General features: G+C 26.6%; 1 protein-coding gene across 7 annotated transcripts in view; it reads right to left on the bottom strand.

The window, feature by feature from the left end:
* Window positions 1–25,815, bottom strand: part of LOC132917409 (junctional adhesion molecule A-like) — a 285,049-nt gene that overhangs the window by 53,122 nt on the left and 206,112 nt on the right. For all 7 annotated transcript variants that reach the window (XM_060978136.1, XM_060978133.1, XM_060978135.1 and 4 more), the window contains one exon: window positions 18,630–18,763. In XM_060978136.1, coding sequence (XP_060834119.1) covers window positions 18,630–18,729 — 100 coding nt within the window. In that variant the 5' untranslated portion in view covers window positions 18,730–18,763. The remainder of the gene's footprint in view (window positions 1–18,629; window positions 18,764–25,815) is intronic.

Below are 25,815 nucleotides of genomic sequence, written 5' to 3'. Positions count from 1 at the left end.
TAATTTCACGTTTAAACCACAGCAAGTTGCTATGATTGTACAATCTCAATAGTTTCAGTTTTACATTCGTATACTTTAAACAACAGTACTTCTCAACCTTTTATCGCTATAGTAACATTAATTTTAACTCAATTCAATAGTGTTGATAATAATTATTATTACTGTCACTAATCAAGATTGATTAAATTATTAAGTACTTAAGTACAAATATAATTATCTTGAATAAATTTGTATTAAATTATATCATGTATTATGTTTGATATTTAGATGCCATTAAAAAATCGTTGATATCTTTGATAATATGAATTTAGTTTTAAGTAGTTTAATAATGTACTTACTGTCCATTTGACAAATGTGTGTTAAATCCTTTAATTATAAACAATACATTATATACTGTAATTAACTGTTCCTTATTGTATTTTTTAAGTTTTTGAAACATATTTTAATATTATTTTATTAGTTTTAATTTCAAATTTTTATTATATTATTTACATATTTATTATTTTTTTTTTTTTTTTGTGAAATTATAATACACTTTTCGGTTATACAAAAATAATTGTAAAATGCGTGAGATTTCTTTGAAAGCATTAAAGTTACTATTATTATTTTAAAGCCTATGTGAATTTTGTTATTGACAATCTAACTACAATGCCAGATACGAGTGTCGTACTACTTTTGTCGTATATAATATATTATTATTATGGTTTACAATGTTCGTTGTAATCGTTGACTGCCAAACGAAAAACTGAACAAAACGAGAATGATTTCTCCGGTTGCGATAACGATAACATTATATCCGTATTTTCGACGATCATATATCACGTCATATTATATTTGTGTGCGTCCGTCCGCATAAATCACGAGTGATGGAGGCGACAAAACATCAAATTCGCTTTGGCGAGCAGTCCGTTACAGGAAAGACGGTCTCTCCATGCCTCAGCAAAACAGCAGTTGGTCCAATATTATTGATATAATAATTTTTCAACACAGCATCCACACGAAGGACACTTTTAAAACGTTTACACGTAAGTGACTACATGCAAGTGACGCCATCGCGTCTTCAGTTTGGCCTGTGGATGTGTGATAATAATATAACAAACACACACACACACACACACACACACACACACACACACACATACCGTCCAACACGACACTAATATTATCGTACTACGCGTGGAAATACACGAAAAAAAAATATAATTATACATTAGGTAACATATCATAATGTGAGTACATATTCATCAGTAACGATTGGTGAAAGTTGTGTTGCACGGGTTTTTTTTTTAGGGGAGAGAATAAGTTTGTAGAAAATCGTCGGCAGACAACGGAAAAACTCCTCGTATCGCCACACGACTGTGTTATTATTGTAACAACCGTCATCCATGCGTTTACTCGCTAAACACATTAATCCCAACACACCCACACCCTCAACCTCAAAACCTCTGACGCGCGACTCCCCTTCTCCAAGATTTTGACGAGGGTTGGCGAGCACCGCATTAAGGTTGCGGTTACCACGCATGTCGGATCTGCCCATACCGCGGTCGGCACATGATTACAGTAGACGTCCGATGACATTTAACCGTAATTATATTATACGACACACGATCGTATATTGTTGTATTATTCATACGTGTGCACGAAATTACACTTTAATATGGATAGGTAACCTGTTCATTTATTATGACCATTTATAAATAGACAAACGTCTATTCAATCGTCGCACTAGTCATACGCGCTTACTATGTTATTAGATCGCAGTGCCTGAACATTGTAACTGATATTAACCTCCTCGAAAATTCACTGTTGTGACGCTATGCCTATTTGCATGAAATGTATAATTGAGCTGGGTGGATGGTGCTAATATAGGTGTTTATATTATTATAACATTTTCAAGGACGAATCGTGTGTGCTATTGATTTGGATCTCTCCAAATGTAGTCGTGGTCTATCGATGTCATCAAACCATCATTCACAGACTCACTAGAGTCGGATGATCTCGATTTCTCCGTTCCTCGTTTGTGTTAATAATTTCATCTCTCATACTATTGAACTTGTCGTCGTCAAAACGTTTTTCTCCGGCGTCGGCAAATCTGACGTGCATTATAATCATATGCATTGCGCGTGAATTACCACACACTTTACCGATATTCCAAGAAATCTATCGTCCTCATACTATCAAAAATGACGTTAATATTAATAACTTAAAATAATTCTTAATACTGAATTATACTTATTCAAATATTATAATACTGCTGCAATATCGTGCAGACCGATTAATACATATATATTACCAAGGAATGTAAATACAACAAATATTCGTAGAAAATAAATTTGTTAGAATCAGTATGTAATTTCAATATAATAATTTATTTTAAATATCAATGCATCGTATGGTTTAAATGTATTTTTTTCACGAAGCAATTAAGATTGAATAATCGTGTTGATAATTAAATGTTGAAATATTGTCGTTATACATTTAAAAAGTAATATGATTATTAATTATAAGCCATTCGCTTTACTACGAACAATTTTCCATACTTCCGTGGTAGATCTCGCTATTTCTAGGGAAATCATATAACATCCCGTAAAAAGGTGAGACGAGAGCGAAAATGAAAATTTGAAGAGGTAATGTCCGTTAAGAGGGGGCAGGAATGGAAAAACGATTTGTAGACGGACAAATTAATCATTACTATGGTGAAATTGGATTGGAAAACATATCTGTGCTCGTTTCGCCATCCCGTTCTCTTGCCCTTAGAACTTCATTAAAATTTCATCATCATTTTGCTTTTACAGAAACCAATTTAACAGTGTTCTATTGATCACGATTCATGCAACTACATATCTCATTCCAGGAGCAATACAATATTAAATTAACTATAAATGCTGCTATTGGCATATGCCTTTTGTTTGATACACGCCTGCATACTGCATATTATCGTATACAATACAATACTGTGATGGTGGTCAATGGAATCTGTGACGTAGATTAGAAATGTTTTCTTTAACACATAATAATTTATAAAGTGCGTTAAGAATTAATAAATGCATAACTAATAGGTATATCCAATATCAGTGTTAACGTTTTACATATCACGTCATACATCATTTAGTTCATTACAGACCATTTCATTTGCCGTATTAGATATAATTGTCCATATCATAGTTTATGTTTAATTTTATTAATACTAAATTACTTTGCATTTGTATAAACTATACAATCTAAATATCGTGAGATTTCTAAACATCTATAAATATCATTGAGTAATTCTATAAACGGTTTAAGGACAAGAAAAATATATTAAAGAAAAAAAGCAATAACCGATAGTGCACCGTAAATATTTTTAAACAGATTTTGTTAGATTTAGTATTCTCTTGGACTGACTCCAAATATTTAACTTTTCATTATGTTTGCCATTCACCGCTTTTTATATATATATATATATATTGCTGATAGTTTATGTAATTTTGGCATCGTGGTATACTTTCATTGAAGTGTATTTGTTCATTGTATTTTTAGTAATTTTGTTTTTCTTTGATAAAATTGGTATGTAAAATGGTCTTAAACACAAAATAAATATCTAAGCAATCTTATTCTACTTTTTACTAAATTATTATTTAAATTGTATTAAATTTATGGAATTTAATATAGGTACAGTTATTGTAATAGTAGAGCCTTTTTAAGATGTGACATTTGACCCTAGTTAAGCATTTATGGAACTGTATTATTATTTTCTTGGCAATATCATTATTTAAGGTTAATGGTATAATAAGACAAATTTATATGTATATAATTAATTTAAATTAAAACTGTATATTTAATTTAGATAGGAATTTTTAATTTATTTGTGATAATTAGTTTTAATTAAAGAAAAAAAAATAATAACAACTAAATAATTTAATTATTACACTTATAATAAATTATAAATAACATAAATTACTCATTAAATATTATTATTTAACGTATGCGTACATATATTTTTGTTATATTTGCAATAAATATATTTCTCATTTAATAAATAACAACTGTAGCAATTAATGTAATAAATTATACTCATTATTATTTTGAATAGTTGCTTAGACTCGTAGTAATTATTAAATATAGAAAAATAAACGAGCATAATGAATATAAATCTAGAATAATAAATTAAATGTTAATACTTTTCAATGTAATGCATACACAACAAACTAAATAATTTGGTGAATGCATTTCTATAAAAAATAATTTTCATAAGTAATAATACATTTAATATATATATAATTATATGTATATCTTATAATATAATATATTTTTCAAAAATTGTATGTGTAATAATTAGTATGCATTATTGTAAAAGACGAGTACTCACTATAGAATATAATTTATTAGCTTAATATTTTTTCATTAGTATTTCAATATATTTTATTAGAACTATAGTCGTTAATTTTGTAAGCAATATATATTATATTTTTCATATAAAAATTAGTGTAGTAACACATACATATAAGCCTTTTAAAATTGAATGTAGTGAACTAGTGAAGTGTACACTTTATATATAGCTACTTATAACATTAAATGTATCATAGTGCTTTCAGCCTTTGCATTATACAATATAATACTAATGTAATAGTTGAGATATATATTTACTATGTGCACAAACGATCAAACACAACTGGAAATACACATCCTCCATTGAGATTTTGTATACCTACTTTATACTTTATTAATGCAATGAAACAATTGACATTTTAACATATTATATTTTTTAGGTTATGAAAACTATTGGATAGGAAATGTACATACTATAAAATTTAATCAATCTATTGTGTCATATAATATAATTAACATTTTTGACTGACATTAATTATAAATAATATTTTATAAGAATAATTAGGTAATCGACATATTGTCATTGTAAGAAAAATAACCTAGTGTATTATATTATACTTATAAAAGATATCTGTGGTTGTGATACATGATGATAATATCCGTATTATTATATTATGAATGATCAGTTACCAAAAATTGGATTTTATAATATTCGTTTTTCGAATTTTATCAATAACAACACATAAAGACGAAATTTTCTGATAAGAATAGACTGCCATTTTTTTCTGAATATATTACATTGTAGTGATTTTAGGAAATTGTCTATCTATAGTTGCAATATTTTATACCCGTATCGAATATCAAAACACGGCCAACCACTAAAATGGTTAAAGATATGAGTATTCATTTATGAATGTTGAGTTACATATATGAAGAGAGTAATCTAGATTACACAAATAAATCTTTTTCGTAAATTTGCGAGAAAGAGAAAAAATAAAAATTTGGCTGTCGTGTATATTATGTCCTACCACTCATGCCACGGTATTTGAATACTACCATTAATATTTCAAAATTTAAAATTATATTATAATTTACCTTCTTATCTCTATTTGTATTTCATTTTGAAACGTTTAGTTTTATAAACTTGTTCAACACTTTGTTAAACTCGGACTGAGAAAACTACATTTATACAAAAACTTTTTGAAATGTATTAATTACAGTTTTCTCCAATGTGTATTTGTATAATGTTTTAAGTCAGTAATATTATGTATTGTAAAATAATTTTGAACGTAATATTAAATGAAATATTTGAGTTTTAAGATTTTCATTTATATATATATTATATATATATGCAAAGTTATCCATTTATAATTTGTATAAATACAAATCGATTTTTGATCGAGTATAAGTCATAAATTATTACTTATAAGAATTTCAAATTTAAATAAATACAGAGAAGTGGACCAATATTTTACGAGATACCTCTGTGCGCTGCGCCACTAAATTCCACTTGACTAAACTTTAAACTCTGATAATTAGGTATATCAACTACGCATTTGAAATTAAATTATTAAGTTCGATTAAAATGCATCTTGTAACACATTTAAAAATTAATAGATGTAAAAACTTAAATTGTATTATGTAATGTAATAACATATCACATAAATATTATTTTAAGTCATGACCAGAATTTTTTTTTTTTTGAAAAAGTAGTCGTTTATTATACATTTTTGAATTTCTGAGTTTTATTAATTTAAAATTTAAAATTATCATAATTGATAGAAAACTAGGGAATTTACATTAGATTGTATTGCATTTAATTAAACCTGTCATACGAAATTATTGTTTTTTTTTTTTTTTTTTAATGTAACGTTAAATTAATGTTCAAGTCATTTTAAATAATCGTAAAGTTGCTTGGATAATTTATAACAATATCAAATTAATTTTTGTAGTTGATTATGTATATTTTTAACGATCATTATAATTTTACTTGGCGCTGGTTGAATTGATATTTCAAATTAAAGAATCATATTTTATTCTTAATGTGTTAGTAATGTTACATAATATATACTATTTGTTGTGTTTGTTTTTAATTGTTTTATATAAAGTACACATTAATAAAATTGTCCATTATAGAAAATTATTATACGATATGTATTTTTGTTTTTAATTATCCATTAAAATTTTATGTTTATTTTATTCTTAAATATTTTGAGTAAATAGTTATTCCATTTTTAAAAACCATTGTAATATTTTCAAACGGGTTTTTTCTATATTCTATTTAATTCATAAAATATACACAATTTTCAATAATTTAAAATAATACATAATACACAATATAATATGCCTAATTAATATTATAAAAATAAAAATACAAAAATAATCTTCGATTAGATTTTTTTTATACAAAAAATATATTTATGAGCTTTTAATTATTTAGAGTTTATATCAAGGCTGAAAACATTAGAGTTAAGATAAATTCTTATAGGTTTATATGAGGTTAAATGTATTTTTCCAAAATACATATACATATAAATATTTTTTTTTTTTAATGACTACGACAATTTATAATACTAAAAATCAATATCATGAATAATAATTTAATTATAGTTATGGATTGAACTGTTTCGAATTCTAACATTTCTTGTTGACTTATTTTAAATCTTTTATTAGAACTATGTGCTTTTGTTACATTTTTTAATAAAAATATATGAACATATTTTTACTTCTGCTGGCTTTAGTTTCAACAATAAATTGTACTATAAATAAACATTTTAATAAAATATCGATACACATTATATAAAATATGTAATAAAAAAAATACTCTTCAAACTGTCATAACACTTATGTTTTTCATTCACTTGAATTTTTCAATGGGACCAATGGTCTCATTCCGCTTAAAACCTAAAATACTGCGAACCAACTGTGTAATCATATTATATGCACATATACCTAATCCATTAAACTTGAAAAAAAAGTTTACGTATTTTGTTTAATATACTTAAGGTTTACTTTTGTATCATAATTTAAAAATAAAAATAAATTTTAACTAATTTCAAGAACTAGACTAATTAAAAAAGGCCTTATGATATGTAACATTAAAGGTAGACAATATATTGAATTATTATCTGAAAACTATAAAGTTATCTTAATTTGATTTCCTCTAGTTTTTCTTGGTTACAAATATTAAATACATTTATACTTATAACGTCTTGTTGAAAAAATGATAAGAAAGAAACTATTTAACTTAATTAATTACATAAATATAAATCGTAAATTATGACCAAAAACCAAATCTAACCCTTGGAAAAAAAATTAATAAATACAAAATATAATGAAACCCGTGAAATAAATTAAATGAAAATATTTATACTTAAAATCTTGAACATAAAATAATAAGAATATATTACTTTAATAGATGGTAGAAATAATTAATTTATAACTGACGAATAGCCATATATTTTTTATTACATATTAATTGTTTAATTAAAATAAAATGATTCTTTATGAGGTATATAAATGTTTAAAATAAAATTTTAAAATGTTTATAAGAAATTCAAAATTTTTGAGTTTAGTTCTCGAATATATTGATAAAATAGCTTTACATTTTACAAAATAAATTGTATTATTATAAAAAAATTTACTAATAAGAAATAAAAATAATCAATCTACTACTAACTGTAGCATTTTTATTGATAAAAAAAAATAAATATTTTCTATTTAAAATCAATATTTTATACACAATAATTTTAGCTTATGAATTTAAAAACTCGTAATAACAATAATATACAATTTTTATTTTTTTTTTTTTGAAAATAGCTATTTGTATGAATTATATTTTTGTATTGAAATTTGATTTTGAATGAACTGAAGAATTATTGATTTCCACTGATGTGTGTTTTTTTAAATTTATTTTTGTATCTAAATACGATTTCAATAATTATAAACTTTGTACGAGATTTTTGGTAGCAAATTGTATTTAGTTAGTTATTTGGGATGTTGAAATTAAGAGTGGTATCATCTTTACAAGTAATCGAAAATTATATACATAAAAAAAAAGATTATATTATGTAATCAAGTTAAAGACATTATCACAGTAACATATACTCAAATAACAAGGTACATCTACTAACCGTACATCCACAGCGAACACCTACGACACGGTTTTTTTTAAAATTTATAATAGTTATTTAAAAATAAACATTTCTCTTCACATAAATATCATTAATGCAGAGAAAATTAACTTCTGAAATATTATAAATTAAGAACTCACCGTAAATTTCAATATCAATTATGTTTTACTGCCTCCATTTTAATAGTAGTATTATTAAAAAGTAGCATTTATGTTACAAAAAATAATAATAAGTAACTAAATAATTAAATGGAACAAAGTATTTTTGTTTTTAAATTAATTCAACTGTTTGAACTTTTAATAACAGCAGCAAGTTCCGCTGTATATTTTAATTTATATAGTTTTTTTGATATCTCAAAATCTTACTATCAAAACATCGAGGAGAGTTCAATATCAGTATTTCAGGGTTTCTTTCCGGTATTCAATTCCCTTGTTCTCCGATGTTCTTATTTATTATCTCCCAAGCCAGTAAATATAGCCGTCGGTCTTAGCATTTGGTTTTTTCTTGATTACGGGCATCACTTATTCTATTTTTTTTTGCACATTCTCCAAGACCGTGAGAATCTCAGTCTCATATTATGGTTTCCACTTGGCGAAACACACTATCCCTGGGGGTATGTTTGCCATTTGATACGAAGGGTCTTAATATTTTACTAGAGTAATATATTTTTTTTTCGAAGTATAATTTCCATTTGTATTATAAACCAAAACACTCGTTCATCAAATAAAATTGACGTATTCGTCCAATTTAATATTATTTATTACTATAGAATAACGCTGTAAAAAAATATTCTTTTCAGTGTTTACTCTTATATACATATTATTATTGTTTAATTATTATATATATATATATATATTGTTATAACTTATTATTATGTCAATAATAATTGGTGTAACATCAATGTTTTGTTCTGAATAGCTACTATCGATTATCATCTAACTTTTATTATCATTAATTAACTCGTGTTCAATAAATTATAAAATTTTATTGCGTTTCAAGCTGAATATTTGACATTCAATGAACAATACAAAATAACTTTTTCTAAGATATATTTTCATGGAATTAATCATCAGTGTACATGTTTTATATAATGTTTTTCTTTCAATAATAAGTTTCATAAATTGTTGTTTTGTAACATTAAACAAATTATAATTTAGTTCTCCGATTAATATTAAAAATGTTTTAGTAAAATTGAATTTCTCAATAATTCCATTTATATTTTACTTATTGATGTAGGTGAATTACATAAGAAATACGCTGTTTAATGACATAAAAATATAATTATTAATAACTAAGTAGGTAATTATATCGCATAATAATAATTAGTAGAATAAATGAATTATTCAAAAGACAATAATTGCTATGGTTATGCGTATTTATTTCAACTGACAGTATTTTTTATCATGACACTTATTGTTTTCCATGATTACTGTATAAATTAAATAACTTTCTCTGTCAATATAATGATCCTTACAGGTATTAATTTCATCTTAGCACTCATTAACTATAGAGCAGTCGTTGGGTATATTATCATTTTTAATTCAAACCAATAAAGTAATTATAGTTTAATGATATATAATGATTGATTATAGGCAATATTTGTATTTGTTTAAAAATTACCAAGTAGTTTTACAACCAAAAAAGTTTTCAATATGAAAAACTGTACAACAAACTCATGGCGACGATGATATTAAATTATGATCGATGTAACGGATATGATTATAATCTACCGTACAACTGTTTTTTTTTTTTTTATCAAATGTATATTTTGGAAATATTAAAAATGCATCTGAGATCGGCTATATAATCATACGTCCGCAGGTATACAATAGCAATTTGTCCGGGCATAAACACGATTCAGTGACGCCGTGCCGTTCCGAGCGCGCTACGGAATGAAATACGTCCCAAAATCTGAGGGATTTGCTGATGTGTCCAGAACGATTTCAAACATGATGTGAAATGATTAAAAACGCTTTTGATATCAAGCCTATACAGTAATAACTAATAATAGTATGACGGTCGGACAATGGACGTTTGACATTTATGACGCCACGTTGGATTGGTTTAAATTCATACGGGTTATATTATTTTATTATTATTATTATTATTATTATTATTATTATCATTATTATATTACATTCGCACAGGTCCTCCAAAAGCCAATAATAATAATAATACTACTTGTCTGTCGTATTATTGGTTTATAATATTGTATTGGTGGTGCAATGGATAAAGCGCCGTTGAAGTGGTATTACCCATACTCGAAATCGAAAATCGTGTCCCACATTCCACCGCTGCCTTGCGAATAAACCGCAGTGACAGTGACAGTGTTGACAAAAAAGGTTTACGGTGCTTGAGATCGGAAAGTTTAATAATAATAATTGTCCAAAACGAGTAGCTGTGGTTGGGGTATATTATGGCTAGGAAGATACACACGGCCGATAAAAGACGGATTCAGATGTAATCGTTTATGTTTTTACACCATATTTTATCATATGGACATTGGACATATACAAGAGAATCGGGCTAAATACTCTCGATTCACTCATGATTTTCCTGTTTCAGAATTTTACTGATCGTGATAAAATTAGTTAAAATCATACTTCCATGAAGTATAATATTGTGTCTTATCACATGGAATGGTATAATATCAGAAAGTACTTGGCTGTAATCGAAATTCTAAAAATACATAACACAAAAAATTAGTTAGTACTTTATCAAAGCTTTTTTGGTTGCAGTTGAAGAAATCCATAATCGTAAGGATGTATTAAATAATTATTAAGATAAACTATATAGGTATATGCGATAATTCATACTTTTAGGTTAAAAACCAAACAAAAAGGAAATAATATAACGACTAATAAATCATTTTTGTTTAAAGTTTTACTAACGCTTGGGTAACTTCATACACTAGGCCTATAAAGGCACTGTTACTAACGATATAAAATACAGATCAACTGTTGTATGATTATGCAACTTTAAAAAAAATATAATTTTAGATTAATTTTTAAAATTACGACTTTGGCCAGCATCTTAAATACAAATATGTAACGAAAAAAAAAAAAAAATTAGAACATTCACCAACAAATATTTTAATAGCTTCGGATGTCCATTACAAAGTTTAAGAACCACAAGTTGACAAGTATTATTTTGTATGACCGCAAATAAATTGCCAACACACTAAATTGTGCAAACACAAACGGTCAATAGCTGATAAGCGTATTTATGCAGCAAGCCTAAGTTTCAAAATTAATTTTAGGCATAAATCAATTTACATAAGTCAGATCACATAATGAATATTGGTTTAAATAAATCAGTTATACCTTATACAATATAATTTGTTAAATAGCTTGAATTAATACAAAATTAAACCTTAAAAAAAATCCTTATAATAAGTTCCTGCTTCAATAAAATTAAACAGACATCTACATATCCAAAAGCTATGTATAAATAATATATATATTATATAATATTATTTATTTATATTATAATAATAAAAAAGGCCAAATGCATTATTTTAAATTAAAAATTATTATTAAGTGCAATTTATGCTAAAATAAAAGGAGTTTGCATTTATTTAATTTTTGTTCATCGTATCCAGCAGTACTTAATTGTATTGGACTGGATAATATCATATACATATTATATATTATATAATATGTTAAAATAATCTCAAGAGGTATAAACGTTTAAAAAATAAGTATATTTTTACTGTCATAGTTTTAATAATAATGAAATTATATCGTACCTTTTGTAACAACTCGTCCGTAGTCTGTTATAATATTAATATCTATACAAAATATGTCCCCCGAGTATTTGTACTAATCTAAAGTGGCCGTGGGGTTGCTGCTTCGGTCCGCTACATTAATTATTTAATTTACGTAGAACACCTTATATGATGTTAATATTATAATACAACATCCGTCGTACTCGTATTACCGTCACTACGACGAATAATAATTAAATCGTACGAACCTCGCAATAATCGTACAACGACTCATACTGTTTTTACAATTGGTAGAGGTTCGAAAATTCGAAATAATCGAAAATTCAGTGTGGTTTTTTTATAATCGAATTCGACCATAAAGAGAATAGGTTAGGAGAGTATTATATTATTGGTAGTACTATTTTTTTTTATTTTTTTTTTATCTGTTTGTTTGTTTCAAAGTCGATCGGCGCTTGTTCACTGACGCGCCTGCCGGCCGTAGGTCGTTGCCAAGTTCGATTACAATAAATAACGCCACCGCCGGGGACGTTGCCACACAACATTTGTTTAAACGAATCCAAGGGGATAATTACCATCAGTGAACCACGTTTAATGATCCTTTTAAAGTTCAATAGTGTATTAGCAATGGAAATAAAATGCACCACCGGGGCGATGATACGCTACAGTGATTAAAATACAGTTATTCTGCAGCTAATTCGGTTAGTGCCCGGTGACAAGGTATAATAGTGTAACCTCCTAACCTTTTACCTCAGAACCAAAGAATAAACATGGTATAAATAATAATCATGTTAAAGATAATAAAAACACATCGTTAATGTTATATATGATGAAATCCGTCGCCGTAACATTTAGAATATCATGCTTGTTATTTTATCTTATTAGTATATTTATTTTTATAAAATTGTATTGCTATGTTATTAAACTCGTGTAACGTGCTGCTAAATAACATTATACTAATATATGGCGTGTGGTGGGGGGAATGTGTACCGCTAAAATGCGATGCTCCAAAATGCCAACATAAGTCGTATAACGCAATCTCTCAAAATACACTTACATCACGCTATTTTGACATCAATGTTTACTTATCATTTTATGTGTTTCTGTAACTAATTCCGGGTGTTACGTGAAAATGCATAATTAATATACTGAGCCGGGTAGTGAACAGTAGATGTTATTTGGATTTTGGGGTGAGGTCAATAAAACTTTGATCCCCATTCCATTCCCAGTAACGTGTTCATCTCTATTAGATATGCGTCGTTTTTATTTTCATATTGAAACACGCACTAACAATTCTGTTAAGTTAAAACAGTACTCGGTAACACAAATAATCAAAATTTAGGAATAAATTATGGCGAAGACTGAAAAAAAATATATTAAGTTTTTAAAAAAAATTTTTATCAAAAATGTACTGAGCTAGAACTAAGGGTCAATTCTATACTAGATTCTTGTGATAGTATTTTGGTTTTAACTGTCACTAATATTTGTATAAACAGTTTTAAAAAAAATGACGCGTATTATTATTATATGGAGTACGGTTTTCTCGTTTTTTTTAGAAACGATTTTTCATTATGGTAAAGGCTTTAACAGCTATCTAGAACAGAGATATAGAGCCCTACAGCTATGGATGTTAAAGATATCATTCTAAACTCTTCCCGTGAATCAACCGGCATTCATATTTCCGGAACCGGAACCAGATGAATTTATCTCATATAATATGACATGTGCACCGGAAGAACCAGTGCTTTCTGAAACAGAATAATATATGGACCGATCACACGATCGATGACTCATACACTGATAGACTAAGATGACATTTAATAAATCAACTATGAAAGTATTCGACCAGAACATCAAACTAAATAAAACATACATACTCGTACAATAAATCGATTGTGGCTCTATTTAAATGTGTTCTACATCAGTAGAAATAGAAAAATAATAATCAACTGTATATTGTGAGTCAATTATCCCTCATGGATACATCAATTATCTTGGAAATAATTATTAATTGTTTAATAAATCATAAAATGTATTTTTATAGTATACAGACAACGATATATTTCAAATATTAAATTACAGTTTAAAAAGTATTTAACAAGATATTTTTTTAATTTTGTAAAAATAAACTTTTATAAACGTACAATGATATTTTAAATTGTATGCTTGTTTTAAAAAAAATTCTACACATTCCCTAAGTATCGAGCAAAAGTATAATGCATTTATTTAGATCTTAAAAATTGTTCATAAAACTATAATATATAAAATATACAACTGTAGATACGTTACAATAAACAAAACAAATATAATATTAGTTATATGATATGACGTGCAAGTTATATAATATAATAATAATAATATTGAGTATTTTATACAGATAGGTACGTCGAAATATAATTTATCACGAACGAATCGACTATTGTAACAGTGTGGGTTTCATATTAATTCAGAATATAGATTTATAAATATTAAAACAATTAAACGGTAGTACGTTACGATATATTTTTTAATTATGATTATTATTGTATATGAATATAGAATATTATATTATAATACAACGTTGTGTTGAATTTTTACAATGTAATTATAATATAAAATGACCAGTACAAAATATAAATTCTATTGTTGTTTATCAACTTGAGCGTAATATAATATTATAATGTGGAATAATATAAACCATCACCTGACGTGTAAAATATTTCCGACTATTTTTTTTATCAATTAATTAAATAAGTTAAATTATTTGCAAACTTTGCATATTTTCAATGAATTCAATTACTCACTCTAAAATCGTTGCACAAATTGTTTACCGGTAAATTAAATAACTCAGTTAATTATTTTCTGATCGACAATAACATTATTGAATAACCTTTATAATTGGTGCATTTGCCTTAAATCGGTTTTGTAATGTTTAAAAACAGGTACTCGTCTCCTAACCGTTTTAAATTCGTGCGTTAATCGTTCACGTCACTATCGAAATAACGAATATACAATTTTTTTTTTCATTTTTTTCGTACATCATCACGGATCCGCGTGCATCGTTGTTTATGATTTCCCTTCACCGCAGAAGTACACGACGCGCAGCGCCCGTTAAACGGGTTAATAATTATCATTTCGATCAAATAAACCGTATACGGTGGCGCGCGCGCGGTTTAAAACGGACGGGCTGCGGGTTCTCGTAACACCGATGACGACGGTTCAATAACAATTGCAATTTTTATTTCCACGCGGCGAACACCCGCGCGCAGTTGTAGTCGCAGTGTTATGCTGGAAAACGAAAAGCGTATTATTAATCGGGGGGGAAGCGGCGGCGGCGGGGGCGAGGGGTGGGGTGGGCTCGGCGTTCGGAGGCGCTGGTCGCGGTGGTGGACTTGGCGAAAAGCTGACTATAAAAGCGGATTTGATGGACAAATATTCGTGAATTATTCCGATCTGCAACAACGGCAACAACAGCGAACGCCAAACATTTATGTTCGAGCGCACCTCTTCCATCATTGTCAAAAGTATTGTGTGTATGACGTATATAATAATAGTACCGCCCGCACAAAAAGCTTCTCGTTTACCGCACCGCAGTCCGACCGACATCGTCACACCTCGCGCGCCCTCCGCCGCCCGAGCTCGCTTTACCGCGGCGTATACACGTACATTCGACCAGCGCGCCGATTCCGCAATACTACCGGATAGATTCATAGCGGCCGCTGTCATCGGGAACAGACCTGCTGCGACCCTCCCCGTTTGCCGCCGACCATTCGCCGCCGTTATATTATATACACTTTTACGATTTCCAAACACTAATCGCTCTCCTCAGTACTGTTATATTATTATTATTATTATTACGATTACGATTACTATTACTATTACTATTATTATAACGGTTGTCGGTAAAAATAGTTTCCCCTTTATTTCCTAACTATACGACACGCCGCCGCACACTGCACACCGCACCCGCCGCCGACCTACCGCATCCGACCTCTTTCACAACTATTACACCTGTGGGAAATCAAAACTTGTACCCACCCCCCCACCGCACACCGGCCCGCCGACCGGCCACTCGGCGTACACGGGGTGGTTTTAACGAATGGACGCTAACTGTTAGTTATATGAGGCGCAAGACCGAGGTAGACACCCAAACACGCTGTTACTGTTAAACTGTTTTCCACTTCTAATAGCGTAGTTTTAATTTTTTTTATTTTCTTCGGAAAAATATAGCCGACACTTAACACTTTATTAAAATTATTGCTGTCGTTTCGTTTCTATTTAAGACTGTGAATATCACATCTCACTTCGTATACGCTCGACAGCATTGTCTATTTTTATTTTCTCGATCGTTGTATTTTTATGGGTTATAATCGATTGGTTCCCAAATTTAAGTACTTTGTTATCGGGACTATTTCGTACGGGAATCGGTCGAAAATCATTTAAAATATTACACCGATTTCCACGACGGTTCTTAAATATTTTTCGAGTACATAATTGTATGTACCTATAATGATTTTACTAGTATCATTAGTACTGTAATATATGCAGAATATATTATTTAGTCATTACGAAGTTTTCATAAATTACTTACGTAACTAATCGGATCAGCTTGAAATAGTATTCATTGATACATGCATAGTCTATAAAACTTTTATAGTTAACATTTTTACAAAAGTTAAAAAAGAAAATAGTATTCGGTAAATTAATTTTAATTTATACATTTTCTAAAAGTTGACCGAAATACCGATTGAATATTGATTAAAACCACACATCGTTATGAAACAAGTTGTCACTTAAACCAAAGCATTTTTTTTTTTTAAGGTTACAAATCCACTCGGACAATACATTCTGCCAAAAATAATGCATTTTCATATTTATTTTGAATTTAATATCACGATAATTTTTTTAATTAAAATATAAATTTGATTGACATAAATGTTATCATACAATGATTTATCTTATTCTGTAAATATATAATTAAGTAATAAATTCTACATAGATACATATAAAACACAATAAAGCGCATATTTCTGTAATACCAGTTTACAATAATTCCTTTATAAGATTTATAAAACTAGATATAAAAATATATTACTCCGTTTTGTAATACTATAATACTGTAATACATTATAAATTTATAAATATTTAACTTAAAGCTGTTATTATTAAATCATATACTACGATAGTTTTTAATGCTCAAAAGTTAAACTGGATAAAAAGTAATCGTTAATTATTATGTTATAATGTTTATTTATTATATTTTATTAGTGAACTATAGTCTTATATTGTATAAAACAATTTTAAATGTAAATTTACTTAAATTTTATTTTAAAATTAATTAATATCAGTTATTCAAGATTAAAAATAATAATAATCTATATCTACATACTGCGGAATAAAAAAGGATAAGTATTTTATATAATACTTGGATGGGTGTGTATTTCCGCTGTAAAATATATTTAGTCACTTTATTTATCAAATAAATGGTATTTATAAAATAATATATAACTAGAACATATTAGTTTTTTATTAGGATTATAAAAATAGATATGAAATCACTGAAAAAATAAAAACAATAAAACATTGCACGAAGGAAACGTCATGTTAATAAAATAGGTATTCTAAAATTACAATGTATTAAAATAAAAAATAAATAAAAACGTTATTATGCATATGGGGTGTATAACTATTGGTATTGTACTCGTGTTTCGTTGTTAAAATGTTTACTGTCATATACTATTTCGTTATATTGTGTACCTATACATTTTATCAATGCGTATAATACAACATTGTTGGTATACATTTGTATTTGTGAAACTCCCAGTTTCTATATGTGTCACTTAAGAGCAACTGTGTGTTTAACGTTGTCCAAAACATTCAAATGTATGTATATATATATATTAAATTACATATTATATTGTATGATTTATAAACATAATCAATTTTGAATTTTACTACAAATAGTATTTATAGAATAACCACTAAATGTAGATTTTACTATAATAGCCCGTTGAAAAAAACCTTAACTCCCGTCTACAGCACAACATTGGTGATACCGATATTATAGCGGCTAAATTTTAAATTTTCGAGTTTAAAACTCATCGTACCCGGAAATATTTAACCAAGTTTTTTGATATGTTAACTTTAACATTTGATTACGCGTAATTACAATTAAAATAATCGTACGCACCATGCCATCATATTACAATTTAAAATTTAGGTCATCCGTATCAGCACTGGTGCCATTAGAGCTCCCATTATAATTAGAGGGATAGGTAAGGATATTAAGGACTTTCTTGATTGTGAAACTTTGGCAATTTGGAGCCATATGACGTAGGTATTGCGTATATGGAACACGGTGCTATTAAATCAGACCAATTTAGTGACGACGGTGCAGGTGGGTGCTTAGAGTGAAGGAAAGGCAGTTGCAGAACACACGATTCGCAAATAAAACTATAGCAAGAGAGTAAAGAAACCAAACTCACCTTTACCGTCGCCTTGACCACAATCCAAAAAGCACAGTATCAATAATGCAATGAACTTTTGATGATGTCCATGAGATTGGCAACCAGATGTCACCACCATCCTTATACGTTGTGTCGACTATTCGCTGCTGGTCCTGAAACAAATTCCTCTAAATCAATATAAGAAAAAAAATCCTACCTCTTCTACAGTTATCATATCTAAAACCTTCTATAACAAAATACACACCATATATTCAAATTGTTCGTACATAAAAAAATATTTCTTATATAATTATAAACTTAAATAATAGGAAGGTATGGTTAATATTATATAAAAATATATTATATAATTAGTACAACAATAATAATTGTCGAATCAAAACTTCATTTTATAATCCATCATAATATATTTTCATCTTGGCAGTGGTTTATCAACGTTTTTGAATATTTTACTCTTTAGACCGAAATAAAAACATAATTTTACAAAATCAATATCAAACCGCATTTATGCGTAATTTATTCTTCCCATGAGGTATTATTTATTTATGTGCTTGTTTGTGTTTTTTTTTTTAACAGTACAGACTAAAAGTTTTTACTATTTGCAATTTACAGATGAGAAATTTTATATTACAAGCAGTCCTTGATTCCTTGGGGAGGTGCTTAAACATTTATTTTATAAAACAATTGTTACGATTTTAAAAAGTAATACTCAGATTTAATGTAGTATAATTACTTTTTGTTTTAGTTAATATGTGCTTAAAATATAAGAGTATTAAAATATATTTTATTTTAAATGTTTATTGTTTATACAAATTATTTATTTGGAACTTAAGTGAACATACATAAATTTGTTTTCATATAATTTTTTTTTTTGGTTAATAAAAATTCCTTTCTGTATAAAAATTAATTTAATATTCACAGCTGTTGAATTAATAAAAATTTATGTAAGAACCTAATATTTTACTATAATAACATCAACACTTAATTTACAAATAATTGTTATGAAACAAACGAAAAGTTCTAAAATAAAATAGTTATACTTTTATTTAGTTATATATTGTATAATTAAAAAACTTATGTAATATAGTTTCTCAATAAATTAAACTAAAGTAAGTAAAATTTGTGATTTAATTCAAAATCTCAAATTAAAATCTAGAATATTTAAAAAATTAAAATATTTAAGAAAAATACCAATACTATTGATATTATTTGATTTGAAATATTATTCTAAACTTAAGTTTGATTTTATCTATTATATCTAGAAAATAGATAGTTTCCATTTATGGTATAAAATATAATCTATATTTTATGGCTACAAACAATTATTATGGGAAAATATTTATAGATATTATGGAACTTGATAATAATTATAAAATTGTATTTTAATTTTAATTCTTCCTATTATAAGCTCTAATTTATTAATTTAGAGAGAAACTAAAATAAACCTAATTTTAAGGTTATTTATTGATTATGTACGTAGAAAATTTAAATTTGTTTGGTTCATATTGTATTAATTGTGTTAAATAATATATATAAAAGCACAAAACACTTAATTATCTAAGTAAAAATATCTCTGTTTTTCTTTTAAGGTTAAGTCAATTATTATGTATTTTGTTTAGACATGTGGACTTTAGCAATACTGTCTTAAGCTGTTCACATTTTTTAATAATGTGAATTATCAGTTTTCTTTTAAGTTTAGTATTTTTTAACTATTGAAACATTAGGTATAATAGTTTAATTGTTCAATTATATTTTATTTTAAAGACATAGCACAATTTTTCCAAATGCTCTAATAATTATGTACATAAAATAAAAATATTCTTAAACATTTAATTATATTTAATTATCTAATCCATAAATTAGATTAATTAAAATCCCAATCAAATTTAAAATAAACTTCATTGTTTCATTAATAATTTTAAAATCTATCTAATAAAGATCTAGTATAAATGTTGTTTATTCAGGTTTTACGACAAGTTTTACATTTTTTTTTCGTTAAATTGTATTGCAAATATTAAGTCGAAAACGTGAATATATATTATTTTGTTTTATATATTTTTCTGTTAAGTATTTTATAAGTTTTTAGTACTCAAAGGAATTTAAATAATATGACATGTATGTAGAAAATATATATTTAAAATTTTCATATTAACTTTTTCAGATTTTATTAACTTTAAAAAATGACTAACGTATGATGTTATGAAGTAGACAAAAAAAAAATATTAAGTACGGTTGGATATTTAATTTATTTGTTTAAATATATTACCTTCGTAATATTACTTTCACGGATAACACTTCAAATCAAAGTTAAATACTAACATTATACAATAAATATTACTAAAAAACTGAGAATTTTCAGAAATTGTATTTTATCAAAAATTAATAATCAACTAAAAAGCAATTTAAATGACTTACAAAAATAATAATATCGACTACTGAAACAATCGTTTACAATACGAAACCTGTAAATATAAATAAATGTATTATTGCTATTTTTTATTTTTTATTTTCAGAAATCGTTATTACGTCCTTTGAAATATATAATAAACATTTAGAAATAAATTAATTGATAAAAATGAACGAAATTAAAGTACAGATGTTGTTTAATGTCGAGAAAATATAACTGTTATAATGCATACTCTGATTAGTGTTTGTTTTGAAATAAAATATTTAAAATTTTTAATCAAGCCTAAGATAGGTCGAAAAATATAATAGGTACATACGTTTTTTTTTTGTTACTTATTAGATTTGTTTTTTTTTTGTTTAATAACATATATTAGACTTTTTATGATCATTTTATACCATTGTCACACGAATCGTAAACATTCGAAAACATAAAGTATAAGTATTACTACGACATTGTATCCTTTTTATTACAGATTTTTCTTTTAGTGTTATTATTCTTCTTTACTTTATGTTATTTGAAAATTATTATGTCTAAAATTATATTACCTTGCAACAAAAATAATTAAATAAACAGAATACAACGAATATTATCATGTTTACTTATGGTACTATTAAGTATTGCAGGTACAAACACATTTAATTTTGAGTTTTATTTGAAATATACTCTCAGTAAAGACTTGATAGTATATTATAACGCTCATTTAGAAACATATTCCTAAATATTAAATTATGATATATCAAATACACTAAATTTAAATAAATAATATTCGACTTATTTTTTAATATAAATAATGTGAATTTTTTAAAGATGAAAAGTTATTTTAATTTATTTTTTTTAAATAGAAAACCCTTCAAAATAAACTGAGTTATACTTAATTTAACCCAGTTGGCACGCACAATGGAATATAATATACATATATAAATGTATAATTGTCTATATTATATTATAATAATTTAATAATCTGTAATATTAATAATAATTTAAAAACAAAAATATTGCTTAACATTAAATTAAGGTTCTTTTTCATGTTCATTAAACTATTTAATTATTAAACTATTCTTACAGGAATCAAAAACTATCTTTCGGTTATAATTTACTTACTAGGTTTCTAAAGAGCCTGCTAGAATATATTCCCTTTGGACATAACGACTTGAATAGTGTTGTGGCTTATACACCGATATAACTTTAATATAATAATAACACGAAATTCACTTTTCGTAATTATACGTGTGCACGAACAGTGTGTATTAAGACGGAGATTAATTCAGTTTTCAACAAATAATCCAACGTTTCAACGATGCCTTTTTGTCTCACATTGTTTCCATAAACAAAGCTATGTTCTGGAACATTTTCATGAACTATTATGACTATTAGATATTTTCAGATGTTGTTAGATATTATACACTATACTTTTGTAACACATTAACTGAATAATCAGTAATATTGACATATTTTTACACGAAGGTGTACATTAAAAATATTAATTTTTTTTTGCACTCTTAATGAATTACATGAATACTTAATAACATTATTGTAAAAAAGTATACAAACATTCAAAACAGAAATATTGAAAATACATTAAATACCATATCCGTGGTAATCCGTTACTTCCGAATAAAAGGTTAGACATTGATACACAGTAAAAAATAATGTCTTATTGAAGAATTATAGATATTTTATTGTTTATTTAAAAGATAGCACAATTATGGAATAGAACAACATCACGGAACAATGTATGGATACGATTTTTATACATTAGAAATTAATATATTAGCTACAATATTGTATAAGTTTAAACTTTAAAGGAACAAGACCAAAAACCGTATTTTAAAGATGACTTGAGACACATGAAATTGACGTCCCTGTGATAGTTTATATGAATACGAAAATCAGACTTATTATAAAACATATAAAAACAATGTATTTGGATTTATAGATAGGTAGTAGAAATTGTATTAATTTCATTATTATCTTTTGAGTTTTTATTCTATAGAACTAATATCATGACTATGTATTATTATTATTTTTCTTTTTTTAATCACTTACATTAAATCCGAATAAAAAAATATTACATCGTATTACAAAAATACGATCATTAAGGATGAGAATACAATAAGATATTATAGGTTTAAAAGATGGTTGATTTTTAAATCATACAAATAGAACTATCAAATATTTAAAAATACAAATTATGTCAATGTGATAACATATTACTATAGTTATTATTTTTCTTGATTAGTATATTGGCTTTAGATTCAAAATTAACGTATCAGAGTTGGTTTTTACTTATTAATTTTGTTATAATTACTGTGGCCTGAGCTGGATCTATCATATTATATGTTATGTATACGACAATAAAAATATATTAATATTATACTGGTTACAGCATAAAAAGATTTTATCTGAAACAACCTAATATATATATATTATAATATATTGTGTGTATAATCGTATATATATTTCAAAATGTTATTATTTACTGGGTGTACATATACAAGTTTTTAATATTTATAACATTTAACTATTTATTAAATTTATTCTTTTATTGATGTTGAGTTGTTTGGTGTGTATAATGCCATAATAAGATTAGTATTGCAAATATAATCGGAAAAAAATAAAATGTAATTCTTTTAGTATGCAGATATTGTTTGTAATGATTGGTATAAATAATATTTTTAAATTATATTTCCGTTATAAAAACTATTATAAAATACTAAGCTTCCAACACTGATTACTGAAGAAATCGAATAGAAGAAAATGTCATGTACTATATTATATTGTATACATAATAAATATTATATAGTACACCGTAAACTATAATAATATATTTATAAACTTTAATTCAAATACAAATTGAAAATAAATATTCATAATGTACACTTATTTTCCAGTAAAAATATATTTGTTATCTTATTTTATTCATAAAGGTTGATTTTGTTTTATTTTAAATAACAAACGATATTAATGCCAGTCATGGCATTTTTAATAAAATAGTTCATGTCTTGATTTTGACAATATCAGTGTGTATTGAAAAATATTTTTGTGTAATATTTTTGTTTTTAGTTAATATTACCAGTTAAAAATTGTCTAAACTAACATAACCAACGAGGCAACGACACGACTGTTCAATAATTTAATAATTAATAATAATAAAATAACAATAATAATAATAATAATCAATTAACACCAAATTTCAGCATTCCAGATTATGTACTTACATAAATAAATAAATAATGAAATTACATTATTAAAATCACCAAAGGTAGTTTAAAAAATATTAAAAATTGTTTATAATTATCAATGTAAATGGTTTTAACAACATACCTAGATATATTATTCTTATGAAATACAAACAAATATTTAACTTGATGTAATTTTTAAATTTGAATTATTTGATTTTTTTTTTTATTGTTATTACAATTACTTAACTCATAACATTATCATCGAAACTTTTTAAATTTTTACTAAGGATTATTATGAAAATTAACTATTCTAGATTATAGAATTTAATTTGTAGTGTTCTAGAACAGTTATTTGTAATTTTAACATTTTAAATACTTAACGCACAGTTGTTATATATATATATATATATATATATATATATATATATATTAACTTATTTATCAGATACAAAATAAAAATATTTTTTTTTTTGGAATATATTATGTATTCTTAAATTAATAAAAATATTAAATAGCCAATTAAAAAATAAATTAAATCTCAAATAGAGAAAATATAAATTAAATTAAAATCAGGCGAAACAAATTATTAACTATTGGAATATTTAAGTATTCTATACACTCATTTATCACATTCTCAAATATTTTATGATATTATGTGACTAGAAAAAAAAAATAATGATAATGATAATTTACTGTAATATTTATCGACCTTCTTATGAGTTATGGGTATGAACTATTGACTTTAGCAATATTCATAACAAGAAAACCGGTGTAATTTCCTCACATAATTATTATAAAATACCAATTCATGTCCGTCCGGAAATGAGCGTAGTATTATATCCGCTCAGTAAAAACGATTATTACTCGTCCACTGGCGATGATTGCCACCAAGGGACGCGCAACAGATTCAGCGTTAGCTGCTACGAGAGTCCAGCAAAGTGATCCTATTTGGTGACAAAAAAAAAAAAATAATAATAATAAAATCGTACAATGCACACACTCGCGTTCAACTACTCAATACTCAATATAAATTGATAAAAAAAACTTCTTTTTTCCATCTCTTTCTCAACTGCATTAATTCTGTACCCTCATCGTCACATCCTTTTCCTATCACTCTACTCTCTCATAATGCCCTTCTTACCCCCTCATTCTCACTAGACTTTCTCTCTTCATCCTTTCTATCTCACTCTCCTCGTCTGATTTTGACCGTATTCAGTCGTACCAGTTCCATTTAAATTCCATCTGCGGATGCACTCCCTCCTCATCCCACCAGTCCACTCGGCAAAGGTTTTGTTTTTCTCCAAAGTAACGGCCCAGTAAATCTGTCTAGGGGCGCGGCCGCGCGTGCAGAAAAGCAGACACGCAAAGTCGTTTGTCCATTAGTTATTGGACCGGATGAACCCGCGCACGTGCACGCGGATGCGTTTTCTGGGCGGTGTCAACTGAGAAAGGGCTGTTTCTAGATCGAAATGGAGAAGACCGATGGAAATGATAGCTAGGGAAATTTATACAGTTTCCACGACGCTGCGGGCAGGAGTTGTGCGATGGTTATAGAATAGGATATACTGTCCGCATACATGGGTACATGGTTAAAAACGCGCTAATGCATGGTGTCGCC

Source organism: Rhopalosiphum padi, chromosome 1 (genome assembly GCF_020882245.1).
Source record: "Rhopalosiphum padi isolate XX-2018 chromosome 1, ASM2088224v1, whole genome shotgun sequence".
Classification (NCBI taxonomy): Eukaryota; Metazoa; Arthropoda; class Insecta; order Hemiptera; family Aphididae; genus Rhopalosiphum; species Rhopalosiphum padi.
The sequence above is the reverse complement of the archived record's forward strand: the minus strand, read 5'-3'. Positions and strand labels throughout refer to the sequence as shown.